The 20,735-nt window shown below is 42.1% G+C and overlaps 1 protein-coding gene and 1 long non-coding RNA gene across 2 annotated transcripts in view; both read right to left on the minus strand.

Moving 5' to 3' along the window:
• Nucleotides 1-254: 254 nt before the first annotated feature.
• Nucleotides 255-2,374, minus strand: LOC116358308 (uncharacterized). Its single transcript, XR_004206193.1, has 2 exons — nucleotides 650-2,374; nucleotides 255-613 (listed from the first exon to the last, which is right to left on the minus strand). It is a non-coding gene; the product is annotated as an uncharacterized LOC116358308 (long non-coding RNA).
• Nucleotides 2,375-2,819: 445 nt separating this feature from the next.
• Nucleotides 2,820-20,735, minus strand: part of tmem135 (transmembrane protein 135) — a 36,922-nt gene continuing 19,006 nt past the window's right edge. Inside the window, exons 4-14 of the mRNA XM_031809475.1 lie at nucleotides 20,139-20,172; nucleotides 19,931-19,996; nucleotides 19,103-19,191; nucleotides 18,608-18,775; nucleotides 18,430-18,499; nucleotides 16,011-16,178; nucleotides 14,369-14,432; nucleotides 14,038-14,114; nucleotides 13,825-13,923; nucleotides 13,364-13,431; nucleotides 2,820-3,841 (exon numbers count right to left, since the gene is read on the minus strand). Coding sequence (XP_031665335.1) covers nucleotides 3,733-3,841; nucleotides 13,364-13,431; nucleotides 13,825-13,923; nucleotides 14,038-14,114; nucleotides 14,369-14,432; nucleotides 16,011-16,178; nucleotides 18,430-18,499; nucleotides 18,608-18,775; nucleotides 19,103-19,191; nucleotides 19,931-19,996; nucleotides 20,139-20,172 — 1,012 coding nt within the window. The 3' untranslated portion in view covers nucleotides 2,820-3,732. The remainder of the gene's footprint in view (nucleotides 3,842-13,363; nucleotides 13,432-13,824; nucleotides 13,924-14,037; nucleotides 14,115-14,368; nucleotides 14,433-16,010; nucleotides 16,179-18,429; nucleotides 18,500-18,607; nucleotides 18,776-19,102; nucleotides 19,192-19,930; nucleotides 19,997-20,138; nucleotides 20,173-20,735) is intronic.

Here is a 20,735-nt window from a genome sequence, read left to right on the forward strand (position 1 = left end):
TCTGTAAATACATGGTCCTAAAGTCAGGTATTTTCTGTACTGTAAAACACTACAACTCCTGGAGCCCTTTGGGAGTTAAGTGGCCAATGGCAGGATGTGGCATGTAGGTCTATGACTGATTCCAGACACCCTCTGTTTGCAATATCACTCTGCACCAGATGTTTTTCCTGTTGGACATGAGCTCCACGAACGTAGAGGAAATGTCCAGCTTGATGCTCTGTTGGATCTTCCATCCCCAAAATAACAGACAACAGGATTTTACAAAATATTTAATAGAAAGTCATCAAACCTTCTGGAAACATCAACCAATAGAAAGTCATCAAACCTTCTGGAAACATCAACCAATAGAAAGTCATCAAACCTTCTGGAAACATCAACCAATAGAAAGTCATCAAACCTTCTGGAAACATCAACCAATAGAAAGTCATCAAACCTTCTGGAAACATCAACCAATAGAAAGTCATCACACCTTCTGGAAACATCAACCAATAGAAAGTCATCAAACCTTCTGGAAACATCAACCAATAGAAAGTCATCAAACCTTCTGGAAACATCAACCAATAGAAAGTCATCAAACCTTCTGGAAACATCAACCAATAGAAAGTCATCAAACCTTCTGGAAACATCAACCAATAGAAAGTCATCAAACCTTCTGGAAACATCAACAAAATACTAATAAACATGTTGCTGAATTATTTTATACATAAATTACAAACATTGTCATACAGGTATTTATATCTGTTGAGATTATAATCAAGTATCATACATTAGTCTGTATATTGCTATATTTAAAAGATCTCTGCTACATTTCTATGGTGATTTTATGTTACATGATGCTTTTCACAATCAGTTTCTCTCAACCTGGAGAGAGAGAGCGAGAAAGAGGGGGGAGAGAGAGAAGGGAGGGAGAGAGAGGGAAGGAGAGAGAGGGAAGGAGAGAGAGGGAAGAGAGAGAGGGAAGGGAGGGAGGGAGAGAGAGGGAAGGAGAGAGAGGGAAGGGAGGGAGGGAGAGAGGGATGGGGGAGTGGAGGAAGAGGGAAGGGAGAGAGGGAATGGGGAGGGAGAGAGGGGGAATGGGGAGGGAGAGAGGGAAGAGGAGAGAGGGAAGAGAGGGAGAGAGAGGGAGGGAGGGAAGAGGGAGGGAAGAGGGAGGGAGGGAAGAGAGGGTGAGGGAGAGAGGGAAGAGGGAGGGAAGGGGAGAGAGGGAAGAGGGAGTGGAGGGAGAGAAGAGGGGGGAGAGAGCAGGATTGGGACCTGACAGTTTTAACTCAGTCAATTAAAGAAGTCAATTGAATATGTCCAATGTTTGATAAAATGAGTTTTCAATTTAGTACATGATTAATCTGAACTTCCACTTAATTAGAACTCTGACATCAATAAATTACTAAATGGAAAGTGAAATTGAGAACTGAATCAAGCCTGCCTGCCCCCTGGTGAGATTTAGGAGTTACTGTGCTGCTGAACTGAGGTGTGTGTTGCCGTTTTGGAAGAAATTTTTTTTAACCTTTATTTAACTAGGCAAGTCAGTTAAGAACAAATTCTTATTTACAATGCCTCTTTAAGGAGAAAGAACGACAGATTTGTACCTTGTCAGCTCGGGGATTCGATCTAGCAACCTTTCGGTTACTGGCCCAACACTCTAACCACTAACCCATTGAGTGGCCATGTCCCAAAACCTGTACTTGTGTCCTAAAACAAAAGGCATTGTTTTTTATATATAGTCTGAAATTGAACAAAATGTTGAATACTTGAAATGCCAGGATGTCATACTCATTTCAGGCATTTCATCTAATAGAATTCGCTGCACTTTATTGAGGAAGAGAATCGTCTGTCCAGACCCACGTGTATCTGACAACAGTTGACAATCAGCTTGGGGGGGGCTTCGATTAACAAATGGCGGTAATTAACGCCACTGCACGAGGATGACTCATTCTCAGTAGGAAGGTCAGCTTTCTAGTTAGATACCCAACTTTCCTGCTTCACCGTAGCTAACCCAGTGACCGTCAACTTTCTGGTTAGATACCCAACTCTCCTGCTTCACCGTAGCGAACCCAGTGACCGTCAGCTTTCTAGTTAGAGGCTACTAGTTTAGGCTACACTAAACCTTGTTCAGTCATAATACCTCATTAGCTAGCTAGCTAACATGGTAACATTACCGGTAGCCTATTGATAGCCATGGTAATATTACCAGTAAACAAGGTAAACATTTGGTGGCACAGAAAGAAAGGAAAAGGATAGCCAACAATGTATTGACTAAATCCCTCTTGCCACTACACTATATCTGACTGGGTTAATAACCCCTCTATATCTGACTGGGTTAATAACCCCTCTATATCTGACTGGGTTAATAACCCCTCTATATCTGACTGGGTTAATAACCCCTCTATATCTGACTGGGTTAATAACCCCTCTATATCTGACTGGGTTAATAACCCCTCTATATCTGACTGGGTTAATAACCCCTCTATATCTGACTGGGTTAATAACCCCTCTGACTGGGTTAATAACCCCTCTGACTGGGTTAATAACCCCTCTATATCTGACTGGGTTAATAACTCCTCTATATCTGACTGGGTTAATAACCCCTCTCACTGGGTTAATAACCCCTCTATATCTGACTGGGTTAATAACCCCTCTATATCTGACTGGGTTAATAACTCCTCTATATCTGACTGGGTAAATAACTCCTCTGACTGGGTTAATTACCCCTCTATATCTGACTGGGTTATTAACCCCTCTATATCTGACTGGGTTAATAACCCCTCTATATCTGACTGGGTTAATAACCCCTCTATATCTGACTGGGTTAATAACCCCTCTATATCTGACTGGGTTAATAACCCCTCTATATCTGACTGGGTTAATAACCCCTCTATATCTGACTGGGTTAATAACCCCTCTATATCTGACTGGGTTAATAGCCTGGTATAGAACCAGGGACTTGGGCCTCGACTCGGACTTGAAGTTTAGTGACTCGACCACATCACCGCTAAATAGTATATATATTATGATTAGTACACAGTATGCCATTTCATTAAGTAGTACGCAAGCCAAATTTGGGACACGGCCAGTGTAACCCCAGAAGGTTGGTTTCCATAACAGAACACCATGTAGATCCCATAAATGAGAAATCACCCTCTCGGCACGGTTAGAGCTCCTCCTCCTGCGCTACCAAGACAACAGCTAGAAAACCGTCCAGCAAACTCCCCCTTCTTCACCTTAACTCAGTTACCCAAATCAAGCCCTAGCCCCTTCCCCTAGCCCCTATTCACCAGGGCATATCTGAGAGGATCGGATAGGTTTAAGCCATATTGCTCATATTAAATCAACTCAGATGTCCAGACGTCTACCGGCGAGAGCAGTTTCCCAAAACCTTCTCCCTCCCTCCCTCAATCCCTCCCTCCCTCCCTCAATCTCTCCCTCCCTCCCTCAATCTCTCCCTCCCTCAATCCCTCCCTCCCTCCCTCCCTCAATCTCTCCCTCCTTTACATACAATATCATCTGCCCTCTATGGGTTGAACATCCTTAAGACAGCCTTATGAAGTGTCCTCACACAGAAGCAGGTCCTTAGAGAGAGCCAATGTGTTCCCTATGTAGTGCACTGTACAGGAAACAGTCTGCACTGTACAGGAAACAGGGCTCCATTTAGGACGACCCCCCCCCCCCCCCTCTGGCTGACCCCCTGACCTCTAACAGTGTGGGGTCAACCCAGAGTGATGTTCTGTTCAGGGCTCAGGGTCGGGGTGGCGTAACGGGGGTTCTGTTGGGCATGAATCCATGGAAGTCTCTGGAGGCCTGAGTCCCAAACACATCCAGCACCCTCCTGTTCATAAAAGCAAACCTGTAGAGGGAGAGAGAGGGGTTTTAGTCACCAACACAAACCCCCAACCACACCTGTAGGGAGAGAGAGGGGTTTTAGTCAACAACACAAACCCCCAACCACACCTGTAGGGAGAGAGAGGGGTTTTAGTCAACAACACAAACCCCCAACCACACCTGTAGGGAGAGAGGGGTTTTAGTCAACAACACAAACCCCCAACCACACCTGTAGGGAGAGAGAGGGGTTTTAGTCACCAACACAAACCCCCAACCACACCTGTAGGGAGAGAGAGGGGTTTTAGTCAACAACACAAACCCCCAACCACACCTGTAGGGAGAGAGGGGTTTTAGTCAACAACACAAACCCCCAACCACACCTGTAGGGAGAGAGGGGTTTTAGTCAACAACACAAACCCCCAACCACACCTGTAGGGAGAGAGAGGGGTTTTAGTCAACAACACAAACCCCCAACCACACCTGTAGGGAGAGAGAGGGGTTTTAGTCAACAACATGTATATAGTATATATAGTATAGTATCTAAATGTATATAGTATATATAGTATCTAAATGTATATAGTATATATAGTATCTAAATGTATATAGTATATACAGTATAGTATATATAGTATAGTATCTAAATGTATATAGTATATATAGTATAAGACCTAAATGTATATAGCATATATAGTATATACATGTATATAGCATATATAGTATAGTATAGAAATGTATGTAGTATATATAGTATAGTACCTAAATGTATATATAGTATAGTACCTAAATGTATATAGTATATATAGTATCTAAATGTATATAGTATATATAATATAGTATCTAAATGTATATAGTATATAGTATAGTATCTAAATGTATATAGTATATATAATATAGTATCTAAATGTATATAGTATATATAGTATCTAAATGTATATAGTATATATAGTATAGTATCTAAATGTATATAGTATATATAGTATAGTATCTAAATGTATATAGCATATATAGTATATACATGTATATAGCATATATAGTATATACATGTATATAGCATATATAGTATAGTATAGAAATGTATGTAGTATATATAGTATAGTACCTAAATGTATATATAGTATAGTACCTAAATGTATATAGTATATATAGTATCTAAATGTATATAGTATATATAATATAGTATCTAAATGTATATAGTATATATAGTATAGTATCTAAATGTATATAGTATATATAATATAGTATCTAAATGTATATAGTATATATAGTATCTAAATGTATATAGTATATATAGTATAGTATCTAAATGTATATAGTATATATAGTATAGTATCTAAATGTATATAGTATATATAATATAGTATCTAAATGTATATAGTATATATAGTATCTAAATGTATATAGTATATATAATATAGTATCTAAATGTATATAGTATATATAGTATAGTATCTAAATGTATATAGTATATATAGTATAGTATCTAAATGTATATAGTATATATAGTATAGTATATAAATGTATATAGTATATATAGTATAGTGTCTTTTTATTTTTTTATTTCACCTTTATTTAACCAGGTAGGCTAGTTGAGAACACCTTTATTTAACCAGGTAGGCTAGTTGAGAACACCTTTATTTAACCAGGTAGGCTAGTTGAGAACACCTTTATTTAACCAGGTAGGCTAGTTGAGAACACCTTTATTTAACCAGGTAGGCTAGTTGAGAACAAGTTCTCATTTACAACTGCGACCTGGCCAAGATAAAGCATAGCAGTGTGAGCAGACAACAAAGAGTTACACATGGAGTAAACAATTAACAAGTCAATAACACAGTAGAAACCAAAGGGGGAGTCTATATACAATGTGTGCAAAAGGCATGAGGAGGTAGGCAAATAATTACAATTTTGCAGATTAACACTGGAGTGATGAATGATCAGATGGTCATGTACAGGTAGAGATATTGGTGTGCAAAAGAGCAGAAAAGTAAATAAATAAAAACAGTATGGGGATGAGGTAGGTGAAAAAGGGTGGGCTATTTACCAATAGACTATGTACAGCTGCAGCGATCGGTTAGCTGCTCAGATAGCTGATGTTTGAAGTTGGTGAGGGAGATAAAAGTCTCCAACTTCAGCAATTTTTGCAATTCGTTCCAGTCACAGGCAGCAGAGTACTGGAACGAAAGGCGGCCAAATGAGGTGTTGGCTTTAGGGATGATCGGTGAGATACACCTGCTGGAGCGCGTGCTACGGATTGGTGTTGCCATCGTGACCAGTGAGCTGAGATAAGGCGGAGCTTTACCTAGCATGGACTTGTAGATGACCTGGAGCCAGTGGGTCTGGCGACGAATATGTAGCGAGGGCCAGCCGACTAGAGCATACAAGTCGCAGTGGTGGGTGGTATAAGGTGCTTTAGTGACGAAACGGATGGCACTGTGATAGACTGCATCCAGTTTGCTGAGTAGAGTGTTGGAAGCCATTTTGTAGATGACATCGCCGAAGTCGAGGATCGGTAGGATAGTCAGTTTTACTAGGGTAAGCTTGGCGGCGTGAGTGAAGGAGGCTTTGTTGCGGAATAGAAAGCCGACTCTTGATTTGATTTTCGATTGGAGATGTTTGATATGAGTCTGGAAGGAGAGTTTGCAGTCTAGCCAGACACCTAGGTACTTATAGACGTCCACATATTCTAGGTCGGAACCATCCAGGGTGGTGATGCTAGTCGGGCATGCGGGTGCAGGCAGCGACCGGTTGAAAAGCATGCATTTGGTTTTACTAGCGTTTAAGAGCAGTTGGAGGCCACGGAAGGAGTGTTGTATGGCATTGAAGCTTGTTTGGAGGTTAGATAGCACAGTGTCCAAAGACGGGCCGAAGGTATATAGAATGGTGTCGTCTGCGTAGAGGTGGATCAGGGAATCGCCCGCAGCAAGAGCAACATCATTGATATACACAGAGAAAAGAGTCGGCCCGAGAATTGAACCCTGTGGCACCCCCATAGAGACTGCCAGAGGACCAGACAGCATGCCCTCCGATTTGACGCACTGAACTCTGTCTGCAAAGTAATTGGTGAACCAGGCAAGGCAGTCATCCGAAAAACCGAGGCTCCTGAGTCTGCCGATAAGAATATGGTGATTGACAGAGTCGAAAGCCTTGGCAAGGTCGATGAAGACGGCTGCACAGTACTGTCTTTTATCGATGGCGGTTATGATATCGTTGAGTACCTTGAGTGTGGCTGAGGTGCACCCATGACCGGCTTGGAAACCAGATTGCACAGCGGAGAAGGTGCGGTGGGATTCGAGATGGTCAGTGACCTGTTTGTTGACTTGGCTTTCGAAGACCTTAGATAGACCTATATCCATCCTGCCCTGCCTGTAACAGTTTGGGTCCAGGGTGTCTCCCCCTTTGAAGAGGGGGATGACTGCGGCAGCTTTCCAATCCTTGGGGATCTCAGACGATATGAAAGAGAGGTTGAACAGGCTGGTAATAGGGGTTGCGACAATGGTGGCAGATAGTTTCAGAAATAGAGGGTCCAGATTGTCAAGCCCAGCTGATTTGTACGGGTCCAGGTTTTGCAGCTCTTTCAGAACATCTGCTATCTGGATTTGGTTAAAGGAGAACCTGGAGAGGCTTGGGCGAGGAGCTGCGGGGGGGCGGAGCTGTTGGCCGAGGTTGAAGTAGCCAGGCGGAAGGCATGGCCAGCCGTTGAGAAATGCTTATTGAAGTTTTCGATAATCATGGATTTTCAGTGGTGACCGTGTTACCTAGCCTCAGTGCAATGGGCAGCTGGGAGGAGGTGCTCTTGTTCTCCATGGACTTCACGGTGTCCCAGAACTTTTTGGAGTTGGAGCTACAGGATGCAAACTTCTGCCTGAAGAAGCTGGCCTTAGCTTTCCTGACTGACTGCGTGTATTGGTTCCGGACTTCCCTGAACAGTTGCATATCACGGGGACTATTCGATGCTATTGCAGTCCGCCACAGGATGTTTTTGTGCTGGTCGAGGGCAGTCAGGTCTGGGGTGAACCAAGGGCTGTATCTGTTCTTAGTTCTGCATTTTTTGAACGGAGCATGCTTATCTAAAATGGTGAGGAAGTTACTTTTAAAGAATGACCAGGCATCCTCAACTGACGGGATGAGGTCAATGTCCTTCCAGGATACCCGGGCCAGGTTGATTAGAAAGGCCTGCTCACAGAAGTGTTTTAGGGAGCGTTTGACAGTGATGAGGGGTGGTCGTTTGACTGCGGCTCCGTAGCGGATACAGGCAATGAGGCAGTGATCGCTGAGATCCTGGTTGAAGACAGCGGAGGTGTATTTGGAGGGCCAGTTGGTCAGGATGACGTCTATGAGGGTGCCCTTGTTTACAGAGTTAGGGCTGTACCTGGTGGGTTCCTTGATGATTTGTGTGAGATTGAGGGCATCTAGCTTAGATTGTAGGACTGGCGAGGTGTTAAGCATATCCCAGTTTAGGTCACCTAACAGAACAAACTCTGAAGCTAGATGGGGGGCGATCAATTCACAAATGGTGTCCAGGGCACAGCTGGGAGCTGAGGGGGGTCGGTAGCAGGCGGCAACCGTGAGAGACTTATTTCTGGAGAGAGTCATTTTCAAAATTAGTAGTTCGAACTGTTTGGGTATGGACCTGGAAAGTATGACATTACTTTGCAGGCTATCTCTGCAGTAAACTGCAACTCCGCCCCCTTTGGCAGTTCTATCTTGACGGAAGATGTGTTAGTTGGGTATGGAAATCTCTGAATTTTTGGTGGCCTTCCTGAGCCAGGATTCAGACACAGCAAGGACATCAGGGTTAGCAGAGTGTGCTAAAGCAGTGAGTAAAACAAACTTAGGGAGGAGGCTTCTGATGTTGACATGCATGAAACCAAGGCTTTTTCGATCACAGAAGTCAACAAATGAGGGTGCCTGGGGACATGCAGGGCCTGGGTTTACCTCCACATCACCCGCGGAACAGAGAAGGAGTAGTATGAGGGTGCGGCTAAAGGCTATCAAAACTGGTCGCCTAGAGCGTTGGGGACAGAGAATAAGAGGAGCAGGTTTCTGGGCATGGTAGAATATATTCAGGGCATAATGCGCAGACAGGGGTATGGTGGGGTGCGGGTACAGCGGAGGTAAGCCCAGGCACTGGGTGATGATGAGGGAGGTTGTATCTCTGGACATGCTGGTAGTAATGGGTGAGGTCACCGCATGTGTGGGAGGTGGGACAAAGGAGTTATCAGGGGCGTGAAGAGTGGAACTAGGGGCTCCATTGTGAACTAAAACAATGATAACTAACCTGAACAACAGTATACAAGGCATATTGACATTTGAGAGAGACATACAGCGAGGCATACAGTAATCACAGGTGTTGAATTGGGAAAGCTAGCTAAAACTGTAGGTGAGACAACAGCTAATCAGCTAGCACAACAACAGCAGGTAAAATGGCGTAGACTAGGCAACGGGGCCAACAGATAGAACAAACAAGCAGAATGGAGTACCGTGATTAATGGACAGTCCAGCGTGCATCAGCTATGTAGCCAAGAGATCAGTGTCCAGGGGGCAGCGGTGGATGGGGCAGGGAAGCAGGCCTGGCGAGTGTTATCCAGGTTAAAAAAAAACTAACAATGACTAAATAGCTTGTAGCTAGTTAGCTGGTTAGCTTCTGGAGGTTCTTGAGTGTGTTCTAAAAATAAATAAATAAATAATAGCGATTCCGTATCACATTGGGTGAGGCAGGTTTCCGGAAGGTATAAACAAATTAAAAGTCAAAAGAGATAGAAAGTAAATATGGGTCCGGTGAGCGTTTGAGATGCGGCGATTCAGGCGGTTAGCAGGCCTGTGCTAACAAGCTAACAGTTTGTAGGCCCGGGCTAGACAAGGTAGCAGTTAGCGGGCCGGAGCTGGACAAGCTAGCAGTTAGCAGGCCGAATTAGCAAGCAGGGAGATAGCGAGGGCTAGAGAGTTAGCCTTTGGGGGACGTCGCGATGGGGTGAGTCTGTTTATTCCTCTTCATGCGATGACATCGGTAGACCGGTCGTGGGCCCGGGTATTGTAGCTCAGGAGTATGCTACGGTGGTAGCGCAGGTGCTACGGCCGGGCTAGCTTCAAGCTAAGTGGGTGGAAACGCTAGCCAGGAGTAATCCGAGGTTGCGGTTTAGCTAGATAGCTAGTTGCTGAAAAATCCAGCTGAAAGATGTTCCGTTTGCGGTGGGAATCCGGGGATGAAAAATAAATAGGTCCGTTGTGCTCTGGTTAAAGTCGCGTTGTACGAACAGGCGAGAGCTTTCCGAACTACAGGTTAGCTGATGACCGGTTAGCTGGAGACCGCTAGCATACCCGCTGGTTAGCTGGCTAGCTTCAGTTGAGGGGTCCCGAAGTAAATATAAATACTTTAGGAAAAATAGCTACATTGGGTGAGTCGGGTTGCAGGAGAGTATTTGGAAGCTTAGGGTTTAGCAGAATGTTTTCAAAGAGATATGTGGAGAAATTATGTAAAAAAACGAAAAATAAACGATATATACAGGGACACGACAGGACAGGACGACCTACTGCTACGCCATCTTGGCTAAATAGTATATATAGTATAGTATCTAAATGTATATAGTATCTAAATGTATATAGTATATATAGTATAGTATCTAAATGTATATAGTATATATAGTATAGTATCTAAATGTATATAGTATATACAGTATAGATAGTATCTAAATGTATATAGTATATATAGTATAGTACCTAAATGTATATAGTATATATAGTATAGTATCTAAATGTATATAGTATATATAGTATAGTATCTAAATGTATATAGTATATATAGTATAGTATATAAATGTATATAGTATAGTATATAAATGTATATAGTATAGATAGTATCTAAATGTATATAGTATATATAGTATAGTATCTAAATGTATATAGTATATATAGTATAGTATCTAAATGTATATAGTATATATAGTATAGTATATAAATGTATATAGTATAGTATATAAATGTATATAGTATAGATAGTATCTAAATGTATATAGTATATATAGTATAGTATATAAATGTATATAGTATATATAGTATAGATAGTATCTAAATGTATATAGTATATATAGTATAGTATCTAAATGTATATAGTATATATAGTATAGATAGTATCTAAATGTATATAGTATATATAATATAGTATCTAAATGTATATAGTATATATAGTATAGTATATAAATGTATATAGTATATATAGTATAGTATCTAAATGTATATAGTATATATAGTATAGTACCTAAATGTATATAGTATATATAGTATAGTATCTAAATGTATATAGTATATATAGTATAGTATCTAAATGTATATAGCATATATAGTATAGTATCTAAATGTATATAGTATATATAGTATAGTACCTAAATGTATATAGTATATATAGTATAGTATCTAAATGTATATAGTATATATAGTATAGTATCTAAATGTATATAGTATATATAGTATAGTATATAAATGTATATAGTATAGTATATAAATGTATATAGTATAGATAGTATCTAAATGTATATAGTATATATAGTATAGTATATAAATGTATATAGTATATATAGTATAGATAGTATCTAAATGTATATAGTATATATAGTATAGTATATAAATGTATATAGTATAGTATATAAATGTATATAGTATATATAGTATAGATAGTATCTAAATGTATATAGTATATATAGTATAGTATCTAAATGTATATAGTATATATAGTATAGTATCTAAATGTATATAGTATATATAGTATAGTATCTAAATGTATATAGTATATATAGTATAGTATCTAAATGTATATAGTATATATAGTATAGTATCTAAATGTATATAGTATATATAGTATCTAAATGTATATAGTATATATAGTATAGTATCTAAATGTATATAGTATATATAGTATAGTATCTAAATGTATATAGTATATATAATATAGTATCTAAATGTATATAGTATATATAATATAGTATCTAAATGTATATAGTATATAGTATAGTATCTAAATGTATATAGTATATATAATATAGTATCTAATGTATATAGTATATATAGTATAGTATCTAAATGTATATAGTATATATAATATAGTATCTAAATGTATATAGTATATATAGTATAGTATCTAAATGTATATAGTATATATAGTATAGTATCTAAATGTATATAGTATATATAGTATAGATAGTATCTAAATGTATATAGTATATATAGTATAGTATCTAAATGTATATAGTATATATAGTTTAGTATCTAAATGTATATAGTATATATAGTTTAGTATCTAACTGTATATAGTATATATAGTATAGATAGTATCTAAATGTATATAGTATATATAGTTTAGTATCTAAATGTATATAGTATATATAGTATAGTATCTAAATGTATATAGTATATATAGTATAGTATATAAATGTATATAGTATATATAGTATAGTATATAAATGTATATAGTATATATAGTATAGTATATAAATGTATATAGTATAGTATATAAATGTATATAGTATAGATAGTATCTAAATGTATATAGTATATATAGTATAGTATATAAATGTATATAGTATATATAGTATAGATAGTATCTAAATGTATATAGTATATATAGTATAGTATATAAATGTATATAGTATAGTATATAAATGTATATAGTATATATAGTATAGATAGTATATAAATGTATATAGTATATATAGTATAGTATATAAATGTATATAGTATATATAGTATAGATAGTATCTAAATGTATATAGTATATATAGTATAGTATATAAATGTATATAGTATATATAGTATAGATAGTATCTAAATGTATATAGTATATATAGTATAGTATATAAATGTATATAGTATATATAGTATAGTATATAAATGTATATAGTATATATAGTATAGTATATAAATGTATATAGTATATATAGTATAGTATCTAAATGTATATAGTATATATAGTATAGTATATAAATGTATATAGTATATATAGTATAGTATCTAAATGTATATAGTATATATAGTATAGATAGTATCTAAATGTATATAGTATATATAGTATAGTATCTAAATGTATATAGTATATATAGTATAGTATCTAAATGTATATAGTATATATAGTATAGTATATAAATGTATATAGTATAGTATATAAATGTATATAGTATATATAATATAGTATCTAAATGTATATAGTATATATAGTATCTAAATGTATATAGTATATATAGTATCTAAATGTATATAGTATATATAGTATAGTATCTAAATGTATATAGTATATATAGTATAGTATCTAAATGTATATAGCATATATAGTATAGTATCTAAATGTATATAGCATATATAGTATATAAAAGCAAAGGAGTGTATTTCAAAATACATTAAAATATTCAACTTCTTGTATTTTCAAATACAATATGAATATTGTAATAGTATTTGAACCCAGATCGAACACACAGATATTGTGTGCTATATCTTGGAAAATAAATAAAAAGTCACTCTGGACGAAACGCTTGATGTTTTGTTTCTAACTAACAAGTAGACACACCTGCCCTTGGTGAGCCTGAGGAGAAACTTCCAGTAGGAGGGTCTGAGATTCTGCACCTCCATCACCGCCTAGGACAGAAAGAGAGAACAGAGAGAGACAGAGCGAGAGACAGACAGAGAGACTGTTAATTTTTGTTGTTTTTCACTTTATATATTCACTTTGTATGTTGTCTACCTCACTTGCTTTGGCAATGTTAACACATGTTTCCCATGCCAATAAAGCCCTTGAATTGAATTGACAGACAGAGAGAGACAGAGAGACAGACAGACAGAGAGACAGACAGAGAGAGACAGAGGGAGAGACAGGCAGAGAGAAACACAGCGAGAGAGAGAAACAAAGAGATACAGAGAGAGATAGAGAGAGAGGGTCGGCACTGAACAGTGTGTGTGTGTGTGTGTGTGTGTGTGTGTGTGTGTGTGTGTGTGTGTGTGTGTGTGTGTGTGTGTGTGTGTGTTTCTTACAGCCTGGAAGCAGATTGCGGTAGATATGGCGTAGATAATGGTGTCAGCCTGGGAGAAGTAGGGGAGGTGACCCGTCTCAATGCCTTTAAAGTATATGGTCTGGAGAGGAACACAGCGGTACAGTAAACATACGTGGTTTTCATCTGACATCTGAAGCAGTAGTATAATTTCCTTCACAATACTACAGGGGGGGGATGTGAAACGGGACCTCACCTCCACTAGCTTGGAGAACAGGTACATGGAGATTGTTGTGCTTTTGTAGAAGAACATGGACATGCCAGCCAGGAACCCTAGAGAGGGAGGGAGGGAGGGAGGGAGGGAGGGAGGGAGGGAGGGAGGGAGGGAGGGAGGGAGGGAGGGAGGGAGGGAGGGAGGGAGGGAGGGAGGGAGGGAGGGAGAAAGAGGAGAGATGGAGAGGGAGAGGAGATTCAATGGGACAAAAACAGAAATTAATGCATTGCTGGACTCTGTAACCAATGAATAGCTGATTGGACAGTGGCAAGACTTCCAGTTAGCTGATTGGACACTGGAAAGACTGACCTACCCGCTATGAGTGCGTGGAGCTCGTCATCAATGTTACGCACCCAACGCAGCAAGCAGCTGGTCCCCTGGGAGAGAGAGAGAGTAGTTCATATCAGAGAGAAAGAGAAGGAGACCTTGTATATTGAGACGAAGGACCCTAGGAATGATAAGAGAGAAGAAGAGAGGGATATATACAGTGTTGGTGGTAACATGTTACAGGCATCCTTCCTGACTCAGTTGCTGGAGAGGAAGGAAACTGCTCAGGGATTTCACCATGAGGCCAATGGTGACTTTAAAACAGTTACAGAGTTTAATGGCTGTGATAGGAGAGAACTGAGGATGGATCAACAACATTATAGTTACTCCACAATACTAATGTAAAAGAAGAAAGCCTGTACAGAATAAAAACTATTCCAAAACACGCCTCCTGTTTGCAATAAGGCACTAAAGTAAAACAGGTAAAACAAGTGGCAGAGAAATGAACTTTATGTCCTGAATACAAAGTGGTATGTTTGGGGTCAATGCAACACATGACTTAGTACCACACTTCATATGTTCAAACTGTCCAAGATGGAGGACAACCTATCCTGGCAGACCTGATGGGGCCTTGAGACAAATTTCTTAGCATGAGGAAAGACACCGACAGGCCAATCAGAGCCACCTATAAATAGGCCAATCAGAGCCACCTATATATAGGCCAATCAGAGCCACCTATATATAGGCCAATCAGAGCCAACTATATACAGGCCAATCAGAGCCACCTATATACAGGCCAATCAGAGCCACCTATATACAGGCCAATCAGAGCCACCTATATACAGGCCAATCAGAGCCACCTATATACAGGCCAATCAGAGCCACCTATATACAGGCCAATCAGAGCCACCTATATACAGGCCAATCAGAGCCACCTATATACAGGCCAATCAGAGCCACCTATATACAGGCCAATCAGAGCCACCTATATACAGGCCAATCAGAGCCACCTATATACAGGCCAATCAGAGCCACCTATATACAGGCCAATCAGAGCCACCTATATACAGGCCAATCAGAGCCACCTATATACAGGCCAATCAGAGCCACCTATATACAGGCCAATCAGAGCCACCTATATACAGGCCAATCAGAGCCACCTATATACAGGCCAATCAGAGCCACCTATATACAGGCCAATCAGAGCCACCTATATACAGGCCAATCAGAGCCACCTATATACAGGCCAATAAGAGCCACCTATATACAGGCCAATCAGAGCCACCTATATTCAGGCCAATCAGAGCCACCTATATACAGGCCAATCAGAGCCACCTACAGGCCAATCAGAGTCACCTACAGGCCAATCAGAGCCACCTACAGGCCAATCAGAGCCACCTACAGGCCAATCGCTACCATTCTTTTTTTTACCAAGTTACTCATGACCTGTAGATTTTGTGTGATGCCAAATTCGAAAAGTGTTACCAAACTCTGCTTGAGTTACTAGACCACGTCAAGCAAAGAAAAGAATGAGAACAGGTTTCAGAATAACAGCTGTGAACCTCTAACTAGTACAGTAACTCATTCCTTTTCCCAGGGAGTAATACGTCATTAGTTACAGTTGGAAGAAGTAAAAGAGTAATACGCAATAGGACTTTTTTAAAAGTAACAGTGAATCTAGTGTTTACCTTGTATATAGAGACGAAGGACCCTAGGAAAGCCCCCAGCTGGAAGTTTTCTTTGTTGTAGAAGAGAGAGGGGAGGCGGGACGGCTTCGTGAAGACCTGGCGGAACGCTGACGGAACCTTCAGACAACACTGGATCAGGTAGCCCACACTGAACATACGGATGAAGCCCTGGAAACATGAATATAACATTATTATAACGTTGTTATAACCTTCAGACGACACCGGATCAGGTAGCCATGGAAACCACATGAATACATTACGATTTCAGTTTCTAAACTGAGAGGCAACATCACCAGACTTCTGGGAACGCTTGTGAAGCCGACCAGGCCGACCAGGCACACCAGGACAACCAGGCCGACCAGGACAACCAAGATGACCAGGACAACCAGGCACACCAGGACAACCAAGATGACCAGGCCGACCAGGACAACCAGGACGACCAAGATGACCAGGACAACCAGGCCGACCAGGCACACCAGGACAACCAAGACGACCAGGACAGCCAGGCCGACCAGGCACACCAGGCACACCAGGACAACCAGGCCGACCAGGCACACCAGGACAACCAGGCCGACCAGGCACACCAGGACAACCAAGATGACCAGGACAACCAGGCCGACCAGGCACACCAGGACAACCAGGCCGACCAGGCACACCAGGACAACCAAGATGACCAGGACAACCAGGCCGACCAGGACAACCAGGACGACCAGGCACACCAGGACAACCAAGATGACCAGGACAACCAGGCCGACCAGGCACACCAGGACAACCAAGATGACTAGGCCGACCAGGCACACCAGGACAACCAAGATGACCAGGACAACCAGGCCGACTAGGCACATCAGGACAACCAAGATGACCAGGACAACCAAGATGACCAGGACAACCAGGCAGACCAGGCACACCAGGACAACCAAGATGACCAGGACAACCAGGCCGACCAGGCACACCAGGACAACCAAGATGACCAGGACAACCAGGCCGACCAGGCACACCAGGACAACCAAGATGACCAGGACAACCAGGCCGACCAGGCACACCAGGACAACCAAGATGACCAGGACGACCAGGACAACCAAGATGACCAGGACGACCAGGACGACCAGGACAGGATTTGGGGTTAAAGAAGTCAATGAGGGAAATTCATTTTGTGAAGTCAGCATACAAACACCCCCCTAGATAATGCACTATAGTCAGGGCTGTCAAATATCCCCAAGATAATACACTATAGTCAGGGCTGTCAAATATCCCCAAGATAATACACTATAGTCAGGGCTGTCAAATATCCCCAAGATAATACACTATAGTCAGGGCTGTCAAATATCCCCAAGATAATACACTAGTCAGGGCTGTCAAATATCCCCAAGATAATACTGTATAGAGCCCCTCTACTGTATAGAGCCCCTCTACTGTATAGAGCCCCTCTACTGGGGAGGAGACAGGTTAAATAATGATTTTTAAGCCTTGAGAATTGGATTGTGTACGTGTGCCATTCAGAGGGTGAATTGACAAAAGACGTCAGTGCCTTTGAACGGGGTAATAGGTGTCAAGCGCACCGGTTTGTGTCAAGAACTGCAACGCTGCTGGGTTTTTTCACACAATAGTTTCTGGTCTGTATCAAGAATGATTCACCACCCAAAAGACATCCAGCCAACTTGACACAACTGTGGGAAACATTGGAGTCAACATGGACCAGCACCCCTGTGGAACACTTTCGACACCTTGTAGTGTCCATGCCCCGACAAAATGAGGCTGAGGGCAAGGGGGAGGGGGGCACCTTAATGTTTTGTACATTCAGTGTACAGTGCTGTGAAATTACTTGAAACTCCTCCCAGACTCAAGGGTTTATTCGGAGGACCCCAGAGAGCTCTTTTGATCTTGGCATAACGTGTTACCACACACCTGTATGTTTAAGACCAAACCAGACCCAGTTTCCGATCTTCATAGAAGGCTGGATCCTACCAAACCCAGTGTCTGATCTTCATGGAAGGCTGGACCCTACCAAACCAGACCAAGTTTCTGATCTTCATGGAAGGCTGGACCCTACCAAAACCAGACCCAGTTTCTGATCTTCATGGAAGGCTGGACCCTACCAAAACCAGACCCAGTTTCTGATCTTCATGGAAGGCTGGACCCAGTTGTCCTGGTAGTGACCAGGTATCTCACCTTGACACAGTAGACTATGCAGTTGTCCTGGTAGTGACCAGGTATCTCACCTTGACACAGTAGACTATGCAGTTGTCCTGGTAGTGACCAGGTATCTCACCTTGACACAGTAGACTATGCAGTTGTCCTGGTAGTGACCAGGTATCTCACCTTGACACAGTAGACTATGCAGTTGTCCTGGTAGTGACCAGGTATCTCACCTTGACACAGTAGACTATGCAGTTGTCCTGGTAGTGACCAGGTATCTCACCTTGACACAGTAGACTATGCAGTTGTCCTGGTAGTGTTTACAGCATCGATGTCTGGGTCCATGCTTGCATCTGGAAACAGACAACACAGTCACTACAACTCTGTGTGTATGTGTGTGTGCTTGCTTGTAATTGTTACTGTGTGTGTGTGTGTAAACGCTACTGTGTGTGTGTCCTCACATAGATTCTAGCAGTCTCCTGGTGAGGGTGATGAGGGACTTCCTGCCGGATGCGGGGCTTCCTGTTGACCTCTGTGACTCTGTGTTGACGGATGTCTCCGGGGGTTGTGGATAGCTGTGCTCGGACAGGTTGGAGTGTGTTGGAATCTCCTCCTTCCCAACGATGAACCTGGGGAGGAACGCAATCACAACAGCAGATATATATAGATATATATAGATAAACACTTCCCCTAACCTCTAGCTATAACGGTAGTAGTACGCTAGTATAAACACCATGGGACCACGCAGCCGTGACACGCGTTCTGTCTCCCTCCCTCCCTCCATCCCCCCTCCATCTCACCCCCCTCGGCCCTCCATCTCACCCCCCTCGGCCCTCCATCTCACCCCCCTCGGCCCTCCATCTCACCCCCCTCGGCCTCGGCCCTTTAGAGCGATGTGGTATCCAACATGGCCGCCATATGTTTGGAGATGGTACAGGTTCATATGGAAGCCTTACTTGAGCGCTGAGAAGGAGAATCCTTTAAGTCCATCTTTACTCCTGAAGAAGAACATGTAAAGAGATGCTGTCATACAGAACAGCAGAACCTGGAGAGAGAGAGAGGGTGAGATTCAATTAAAGGACTGACACATCCCTCACACTTTCTATCCTCAAACTACATCCTCCCTCCCCCTCCATCCATCCTACCTCCTTCCTATACCTCCTACCTAAGTCCATCCATCCTCTCTCCTCCATCCATCCTCCTCCTCCTCCCCCCTAAATCCATCAATCGTCCCTCCCTCCATCCATCCTCCCTCCATCCATCCATCCATCCATCCATCCATCCTCCCTCCTTCTCCTCCATCCATCCATCCATCCATCCATCCATCCATCCTCCCTCCTTCTCCTCCATCCATCCATCCTCCATCCATCCATCCATCCTCCATCCATCCTCCCTCCTTCTCCTCCATCCATCCATCCATCCTCCCTCCTTCTCCTCCATCCATCCTCCATCCATCCATCCATCCATCCATCCTCCCCTCCCTCCCTCCCTCCCTCCCTCCCTCCCTCCCTCCCTCCCTCCCTCCCTCCCTCCATCCTCCCTCCTCCTCCTCCATCCATCCATCCTCCCTCCTCCATCCATCCATCCATCCCTCCTCCATCCATCCATCCTCCCTCCCTCCTCCATCCATCCATCCATCCATCCATCCTCCCTCCTCCTCCTCCATCCATCCATCCTCCCTCCTCCATCCATCTATCCATCCTCCCTCCCTCCCTCCATCCATCCTCCCTCCTCCTCCTCCATCCATCCTCCCTCCTCCTCCTCCATCCATCCATCCATCCTACCTCCCCGTGTTTGAGGGGGTTGACGATGCCTCGTGTGACAGCCATACGGAACAAGGTCTCTGTCGCCTAGGAAACAAAACACACACACACACAAACAATAGTTATTCACATGTATGTCTGCCCGCCCACATTCCCATCATATGATCTTAGTGTAACAGCAGGGCTGTAACAAGTAGAGAGGTGGTCAGAAGAGGTACAAGTCTCTTACCAGGTTGGCCATGTAGATCGTCAGCAGACCTCTCCTACAAGAAAAACACATCAATAATAATGATTAAACCTGTGGAGAGAAAACAGGAGAGGAGAGGAGAAAAGAGGGGAGAGGGGAAAAGGAGAGAGAGGAGAGGGGAAAAGGAGAGAGAGGAGAGGGGAAAAGGAGAGAGAGGAGAGGGGAAAAGAGGGGAGAGGAGAGGAGAAAAGAGGAGGGGAGAGGAGAAAAGCGGGGAGAGAGGGGAAAGGGGAGAGGAGAAAAGAGGGGAGAGGAGAAAAGAGGGGAGAGGAGAAAAGAGGGGAGAGGAGAAAAGAGGGGAGAGGAGAAAAGAGGGGAGAAGGGGAAAGGGGAGAGGGGAGAAAGAGGGGAGAGGAGAGGGGAAAAGGGGAGAGAGGAGAGAAGAGGGGAGAGAGGGGAAAAGGGGGAGAAGAGGAGAAAAGAGGGGAGAGGAGAAAAGAGGGGAGAGGAGAAAAGAGGGGAGAGAGGGGAAAGGGGAGAGGAGAAAAGAGGGGAGAGGAGAGGGGAAAAGGGGAGAGAGGAGAAAAGAGGGGGGAGGAGAGGGGAAAAGGAGGGGAGAGAGGGGAGAGAGGAGAAAGA

The sequence above is a fragment of the Oncorhynchus kisutch genome, linkage group LG29, assembly GCF_002021735.2.
Source record: "Oncorhynchus kisutch isolate 150728-3 linkage group LG29, Okis_V2, whole genome shotgun sequence".
Lineage (NCBI taxonomy): Eukaryota > Metazoa > Chordata > Actinopteri > Salmoniformes > Salmonidae > Oncorhynchus > Oncorhynchus kisutch.